At 42.3% G+C, this 8,872-nt stretch overlaps 1 protein-coding gene across 1 annotated transcript; it reads right to left on the reverse strand.

The window, feature by feature from the left end:
• Nucleotides 1-229: 229 nt before the first annotated feature.
• CH25H (cholesterol 25-hydroxylase) lies at nt 230-1,607 on the reverse strand. The gene has a single exon (XM_073354932.1). It carries the CDS (start codon nt 1,605-1,607, stop codon nt 720-722), a length of 888 nt encoding a protein of 295 aa, XP_073211033.1. The 3' UTR covers nt 230-719.
• Nucleotides 1,608-8,872: the final 7,265 nt, after the last annotated feature.

Raw genomic sequence — 8,872 nt, forward strand, 5'->3', positions numbered from 1 at the left:
ATCTTTTCCTGGACCAACTTCCGCTGGTGAGAGAGACAAGCTTTCAAGCTCTTCAACAGGACATTGTACCAATAGAAGATATTACCTCAGCCCCTCTTGTCTCTCTAAGATCCTCGGACCAACAACAATACTGCATATAGACAGAATCATACATTTTCTGAGGACTAAGGACCAAAATTTAAGAAAGCAAAACATAGTTTTAAACAAATATAAAGATTTATTTTCCACTTAAAAAAATAGAGAGTATACTGGGGTATGCAATATAAGGATCCAAATTATTGCAAAGAACAAACAGAATCAGATTAGACATTTAATGCCATCCAGCAGCAACCTTTTTTAAATAAGATATTTTCTTGGAATTCTTAATGCACACTATGTGCATTGGTTCTATTCATATCACAAGTCATCCTATAACAGTAAGAAAATATTTGTCTCTGTATGTATAAAACACAGTAACACAATATGCTTTATAAAAGCTGGCATAGTCAAAGGAAAGAAGGCAGTGAGCGTTTCTTAATGCTTTCCTTATAATGTGACATTGTTTCCAAACACGTAGTAACAGACCTTACATATGCAATTCCATAAATATATATACAAACATTAAATTAGATTTGTTATAAATGATTTCACATTTTATATCTGTGGCTCGGGAAAAAATTATACTCTTCTTTTAATTTATTAGCTGTACAAAATTAGCTAGGTAACAGACGAATTCCCTGTTATTGTTGTGAATGTGCGTGAGCAAGTGATCCAAATAGTCTGTCCCAGTGGGTGAAGTAAGGAGCATAGTTACATCTGAACTTCAGGTGATGGAGATCGTGATGCGGAGCTCCTCCATACAGGCCAAATGGTATCAGTCTGTTTGTTGACCATGGAAGTTCATAGCCTGAATGATCCTCCACTGACAGCCAGATATTAACAAGGAAGAAAATCATTTCTGTCAAAGGATGGCATTTCAGCAACACTGGATTTATGGCAGCAAAAAATCCCAGTGAAAGTAACTCCCAAACACTTGAGTACTGTGTGGTAAGAGCAAACGTAGATACATGCTTATGATGAACCTTGTGAAAAGTCTTGTAGAGCCAAGGCACCTTATGATGAAGCAAATGCCACAGAAAATACTGGAAGTCAAAGAGAAGCAGGCAAACAGTTACATCCAGCAGGACCCTCGGCAACTCTGGAGCCATTGCTGGTAAATCCACTGGTCTCCAGTACCAATGAGCAACTGTCACTGGGAAGATAAAGACAACGTGATGATAGACACATTGAACCATACAAGGTACCATCATTCCCAGAGTTGGATAAATCAGAGGCTGGATTTTGTATTTTCTCACGGCTGGTACTTTAGTGCTTAAGAAGTCCAGTGCAATGTAAGGAAGACAGAAAGTCATGTAAGCTGTAAACGAAAACAGCACTGGAAAGTAAGGTGACTGGATCAGTGGCTCCTTTGCTTTAACAAAGTCCCAGAAAGGCTGCAGAGTGACTGGGTCTAGCCTCTTTTCCATTCCGTAGCTGGGCAGCTCTCTGTGAAGCACGCTGCAGTTCATGTTGATGCTGGCTGAGGCTGCTGTGGTTGTGCTGCTTTTGTAAGACTTTACCCCACCCATTTAGTGACATCACACCAAACATGGTCACAAGCACTCCAGAAGGAAATCCCTCTCAATCCAGAAGCAACGAAGTGCACTACAGAGTCAGAGCAGGTAGATCTGTATCATTAGCCCACCTATACTGGAGACTAATTTTGTAAATTGATGACTAGTTACAGGGCAAGGCAATCATTAATATACTAAAAAACCCGCACTGTATTATATGAATGGTAAGTAGAAACAAACTAGTGTGATATCCCTGAACACTAGAAACAGGAGAAAAGGTTGGAGTAGGATTTGCTGTGCTGCTTCACCCCGTACATTTTCAAGAATTGTCATTTTACCATTTTGTAAATCAAAGTAATGGTAGCTCTGCCTTGACACCCATAGCTACACATTAATCAGGTCAAAGTGTTGTATTTTTCTACAATTCATACTAAAAGATTTACCTGAATTTAAACCCCACATATGACCCCCAAACTCTTTTGAGATGAGAAGGGTAGAAATTGGAACCCAGGTCCACACATATTTTGCAAACAGCCATTATAGGAAAGGGTTCCCTCACCCTGGATCCTTCTCTGTAAACAGTCCTTACACACTCCCCTGCCAAGGACACCACCATGAGCTTTATTTTTACCATATGCTATACAAGTCCTTGTCCCTATCAATATGAGGCTTTTACCTTCTGCCCAGACACAGGGCTTGGTTTCCCTGGTCTTTCCTTCCAGCCTTGCCTACCCCACCTCCTTCCCTTTTCACTGTGGTCTGCTGACAAGCTGAATCACTTTAACTGGTTAATCACCTTGTGCTCAATCAATTATCTTCTCAATTTGTCCCATGTGGGGATGTTTAAAAAGTGCACAAAGCGGTGAGTCTGACTTAGGCTACTCATTCCTAATCCCCATAATGGGCACAATCAACCCCCTAAATCAGAACAGCACCAAGCTGTGAAGCTGAATTTCTGCCTTTGGCCCACATCTGTCTAGTTCACAGCGCATATTCAGGTTGTGATCCTGGACCCACTGAAGTAAGTGACATTGACTTAGGCTGGGTGCAAAACTGGGCCCTTGGTTATTTTATTTTATTTAAATACATCATCTCACATCAAACTGAGGTGTTTTTGTCAGTCCACATCAAATAGTACAACATTAACGCACACTAGGGAACTTTTAGTGCACACCAGCAGGGTTCACACGGGCCAGTTAGCACACAACACATTAGTGCACACTAGAATTTACACCCCTCTGGTGCAGACTAATGCACCATGTGGACAAGCCCCAAGGTTTCGGTGTCCATGTAAAGCAAACTGAAAAACATTTCAGTTACTGAGCACACTACTGAAATAAATACTTTCATACCCTCTCTGTATTTAACTCATCATTATACACCTAGCTTTTTTCACTCAGTTCATGATGCTGCCAAAGCTTCCATATGCTACAGGATTGCAAATTGGTACCTCACAAAAATCAGAGGGTCTTGCTATAGAGATTAGGTAGAAAAACCCATATATTGGAATGAGGCCCTGCAGATGAATACCCACAGAATGCCACAAGTGCATGACTCCAAAACTCTGTCCCAGTCCCAGCTGCCAGCAGGGATGCTCACAATGTGGAGCTCCTCTGCACAACCCTAACAGCTTGATGAGGGAAATTCAGACCCTGAAAGATCTGCCATCAAGAACAAAATGTTAACAATGAAGAAAATTCTGTATTTGATTTTTTTCCCCCAGAATATTTTGATAGGGACCCAAGATCAGCATTCAAAGCAGAGTGGGTCAAAATTCCATCCAACTGTCCTCAGTTATGGGGATACATCAGAGGGCAGGTCCCAATGAACATTAAGCCCCTTACCGGAAAAGGGAGTTGGGGAGCAGGGTAGGCAAGCTCTGTAGGAAAGCAGCTGGAGAGGAGAGTCATTCAAGGCTTGCCTAAGCTACAGATACTACAACAAAGGAGGGGAAAGGCTTCCCTGTCTTTTATTTTAGAACAAGCCACTAAGCATGATGCAAAAAGGGAAGATAACTGGGGTCCTTACATAAAGACTCACCTCCAAGAAGCTGTGTGAAACAAGCTGTATAATCCCTGTGGTTGAGGTCTGTAAAAACAGCATGTGCTAATAGCGCTTAGGTTTGTTCTGAGGTTGTTCAGAAAGCCCCTTTGAGATAACAAGAACTAAATACAGAGTATTATTTATGAGTGCAGCTGCACCACCTTGTGGCCAAAACCAGATTTCAAATGGCTTTATCAATGACATAAGATTAAGTGATTTTAAGATAAAAGCTTGTATCAAACAGACTTAGTTATAATGGCTATTTTGGAAGTAAAGATTTGCTTTATGCTGTTATTGGTGAATAATAAAACATTAAAAGTAGTTTCTAATTCAGATGAATTTTCATGAACTGCTGGGACTCAAAGCTGCCAGCAAAATAAATTGTTTCCTCAAAGTTTAACTTAGTCCCAATAACTAATTAAAAAACAAACAAACAAACAAACCCACACATTGATGTAACTTTGATCACAATCCAAGATTTACTTAGTCCTTCAATTTACTTAGTCCTTCAATTCAGTAATGGCAAAATTGTTTACGCGGTCTATGGCTGAAACTAACAGCTTTAATATCAGATAAGTATTTATGTTTTGCAAGGTGCTGAGTATAGGACATACCTTTTTTATTTCTGTGGGTTTTTTTTTTTAAATACACTCCTACATGCCTTCAGAGGACCAGGAGAAGAAGATAAATCCAAATTCATCTCCCAGACAGCTTCATTGAAAGCTCTAGCCCACAATTCTAATCAGAAGCTTTTTGGCCCAGATGTTTTAAAGTGTGTGGACAAAACACATCCTTTTGTATACACAAAACACTTGATGTGGGCACACACATTGGAGTCTGCAAATACTGGACTTATGCATATGCTTCACGTTGCATGTCTATTTTTTTAAATGTAGGCCTGGGTATCTATTGATTGATTAACTGTGTCTCTAGTCTCTTGCTTTCTTGATCCTGATCACCTCATTAGACTATAAGCCTAACTCAGACTTGGTCTACACGTAAAAGTTTTACCAGTATGACTATTTCAGTTGTGGGAGGGGGGAGGAGTTGACTTTTACTAAAACAGGTACACTGATACAAGCCCTAATGTGGATGCACTTATACCAGTTGAGTTATTCTCCTGCACATACAGGAATCAACTTTATACAGATATTACTGCATCCACATTAGGAAGGGTTGCACCACTTCAACTATACTAGTATAGCTGAAATGGCACAACTTTCTACCGTCTTCAAGTCCTCAATAGAAGGAATACCATGTTCCCTTTGCTCTCATACTGGTGCATTTTTATGCTGTTCCAAGTTGTTTTATACCCCCAACCCTCAAGCGTCCTAATATTATACAAGTAGTATATGAAAAAAACCTTCCATTTCCAATGGAAAAAGTTTCTTGCAACATCAGAAATTCTTTGTAGAAGAAACTCACCTAAAGCGTCAAACATGGTAAGATGACACTGATGGACATATAAGGACACTCTTTATGGATGCGTGTAACATGACTTCCGCTGCAAGTGATAATGTGAACACTACCTGGAAAGTGAAAAGGAGGGTGACCCAGAAAAACATCATGCAGAACAACAGAGAAAAGTGAAATCCATCAACATGACACTCAGAAGCCCGAACATATCAGCAGAAGACTGAAATAAATGGTGGAAACTAGTGGATGCCCTATGCACCTCAGGGTGCAGGATGCTAAAGAAAGAAGTGTAATAACCCAGCAGATGGCAGCTATGAGAATCAACAGTTGGGAGGAGCACTATCTTGGCAGGAATGTGTGTATAGGGGGTGGGGGGAAGAGCCGTGGTGGAAGGAGTGTGTTATTCTGGCTGCGAGTGTGTGTGAACCCAAGGAACAGGACTGTGATGGACACTGCAAGACTGGGGCTGGAGGTGAACACCAGGCCCACCAATGGGGGGCAGGGAAGGGGGGGCAATTGAGCACCTCCAGAGGTGGAGAAAGAAATTATGCCATTGGGATTTTTTTTTCCTTTTACTGTTTCACTGTTGCTATTGAATTCTCTTAAGTCCCCCATACCCGTTTAGTCTGTTGCTCTGAACCCATTTCCATGCCGAATAGTCTTTTATATAAATGGTCTTAGAACTTGTGTTTAGGTTTTTGTGTCGGGGCTTCAGACTCCACGCAAGCAAAGGGGGGTCCCCTGCACAACCCAAAGAGAAACAGGTGCAGGTACATGCTACCTTAGGACAGGAGTTCCCAGACATTTGCTTTATCCAAAGGGGCAATAAGGTAGTAGTCTGCCGTAGGGAAATTGCCAGGGTGTTACCAGGGGCTTGTCTCCGATCCGCAGAGGGCTCCCCAGAGCAAGCTAATCTTGCTAACCCTTGGAAGGACACGGATACAGCCTTCTGCTCAAAGATGGACAACACAAGCAGTAATTCTTCAAAAACAAAATAATATTTATTTAGAAGAAATGAGTAGTTAACAGTGTATCTAATAAAGCAAGAAAGAATACATAAAACATAGTAAAACACAATAGAATTACATTTGAAGAGTCATATAATAAAGCAGAGAAACAAAATTAAAAAAACAACACCACAGAATACACAGGACATACAGACCATATAGCAGTTACACTGTAATAGGTATATACAGACCCTGCATACACAAAGGCCTTAGTGTTAATGTTATAATCCGATAGTGTTGTTTAATTTAATGTAGTATGCATGACCTTTGCATGCACGTAAAAGAGACTATTTCAATGTTACAGATTTAATTTTAAATCATTTGCTTAACACTAACATCCTGTGAGCGGTGATCAGCCGGTCATGCGGGATGGGTGGGGTGGATCTCACTCAGACACAGGCATCCAGCTTTACTGACAGGCATGCCCAATCATTCCTTTTTACGAGAGACAAAAATCACACTTACTTCTACTTTTTGTAAAGCCCTCTGATATGGTCCCTAAAGGTCATCCTGCTCTGTTACAAAAGGAAGGCGATGCTGTTGGGGCTGCAGCGATGTCTTCTTCAGGCTGTCTCGGTAGCCTTGGTTTCTGCTGCCTTAGAGGCTTCTGTAGCTACGGAATTCTAAAGCTGCTGCCCTCTGGAAGATTCTGCTGCCGCTGCTTCTGCAGGTAGCTGCTTTCTGCAATCTTCTCAAGATGCTGTTGCAGTTGTCTCAGCTGCTGTTCTCACTGCTTCTTGAGGCTTCTGATCTTCACAAACCGCCAAAACTCCATGACTAAGCCTGCTGTCAGCCTTATCTACAGGAACTCCTCACTTAAAGTCAATGTTAAGTTGCTGATCAATTAAGGAACATGCTCGTTTAATTTTGCAAAATGCTCCCTTCTAACGTCGCTTGGCTGCCGCCTGCTTTGTCCACTGCTTGCAGGAAGAGCAGCCCATTGCAGCTAGCTGGTCGGTGGTTGGAACCAGGGTGGACCACCAGCCCCCCATCAGCTCCCCGCTCCCCTAAATTCTCTGTGCAGCAGCGGTCCCTCCCCCCACTGCCATGTGCTGCTCCTGCCCTCTTTGCCTTGGAGCCACTCCCAGAGACTCCTCCTTGCTATGGGGGGGGGGGAGGAAAGAGGGGGGCTAATGCCAGGGTGTCTCCCTCTTTCCCCTGCTCACCCCATCTCCATAGAGCAGGGGGGACACACAATGGAGGGAGCTTCTAGGCAGAAGCTGTGGTCTCAGGTCTCAGCAAGCTGATTTAATTAACTAGGCAGTGTACTGAAGCCTGGGGTCAGCTACTTGGAGGGGAAATGTGCATTTTTTTCACTCACACACAGGGTGTGTTTCTGTCTCTGTCTCCCCTCCCTCCTCTGCTGCCTTGTAGAGTGTGAGAGTTAACCATTGAGGGCTCAGTCAATTGCTAGTTCATTTAGCAGTAAGGCGTTCCCTGGGAAATGTCCCACCCTCTTGACTCCACCACCTCAACCAAGCTTGACAATCATCGTCGCTATGTACCAGTATTAAATTGTTTGTTTAAAACTTATACTGTGTGTGTGTTTGTATATATATAATATAAGACTTTTGTCTGGTGAAAAAAATTTCCCTAGAACCTAACCCCCTCATTTATTTTAATTCTTATGGGGAAATTGGATTCGCTTAACGTCACATTTTTCAGGAACATAACTACAACATTAAGTGAGGAGCTCCTGTACTAGCTGCTCTTGCAAGGTCTGCTCATTAACATAATGTATTAGCCTGGCTCAGCCAATCAGCTTCCTGTACTTATCATATTTCTAGATCATTCCTATTACATCATACCTATAGATAGCTAAGCTCCTCCCTTTGATGCCATCTTGGGTAGAGCTCCTCCCTCTGATCTATTTTTAGATAGCAAAGCTCTTCTCTAGGAATTGTGGGAACTTTCCATACCCTAACCCTGTGTCTTTCACAGAGGATTATTGTGTCCCCTATTTTGAATTTCTAACTTTAAACTATCACTAATTACTGTTTATCTAAAGCCTTAATCTTAAAACTAACTACTGTTTTGTGCAAGTCAGTGTCCTGATACTGTCACCACCTTAATTTTTTCAATAGGGAGAGGTGAAATTTCCACAATATTTAAACTCCTTTTTTTCAGTTTTTCTCTGCCAGTCTCTATCAAGGTGCTGCAAGGTTTTTCAAAACAGCTAAAAGCAAAATCATGTTACAAGACCAGACTAGAATGAAGGTGCAGTGTCAAAAATTACACAGAAAATTTAATGATGTCTTTTCAGCCATCAGGTGCTATTTGAGCTATCTATTGTGGTACACTACAACTGGCTGAAACCCTCTGTGAATGCCCAGTGCACAGACCCTGATCCTACACTGGAACCCTGGGTAACCACCCAATCTCAGCTGAGATACTCACAAGGGTCCTGTATTATAGTCTCCCCCAGTTCCAACACACAACCCCTAAACCATGTTCCTTGGTCAGAAAGCCCAACATGACTGTGGCTTGACGAAGATGGGGATAGTGAGCATGAGTAAATGCTTGATGTGGCATCAGGGAGGGCTCAGCAGGAGAGCATTCCCGTGACTCACACCTGGCTCCAGTCTCAACCCTAAGAGCAGATAACAGCAGGTGCAGACTGATCAGATGGCTTAAAGACTATTTGAAAAAGCTGCAGCAGGATGCAGGGATGCATCCTTTTAAGGGGGGCAGGGGTGGCAAGTGAGGGGATGGGAATAATGTAAGGCAGCAGATGGCACCTAAGGGCATTCAGCCAAGTCCTGGAGGAGCAACAGCCTAGAGGGGCAAGAAGCTGGAGGATTTCAGGACAGTTGA

This window comes from Lepidochelys kempii, chromosome 7, assembly GCF_965140285.1.
Source record: "Lepidochelys kempii isolate rLepKem1 chromosome 7, rLepKem1.hap1, whole genome shotgun sequence".
Taxonomy (NCBI): Eukaryota; Metazoa; Chordata; order Testudines; family Cheloniidae; genus Lepidochelys; species Lepidochelys kempii.

What these genes read in the sequence shown, in the direction of transcription:
- CH25H (XM_073354932.1), bottom strand. Translation starts at nt 1,607, where the DNA reads ATGGGTGGGGTAAAGTCTTACAAAAGCAGCACAACCACAGCAGCCTCA.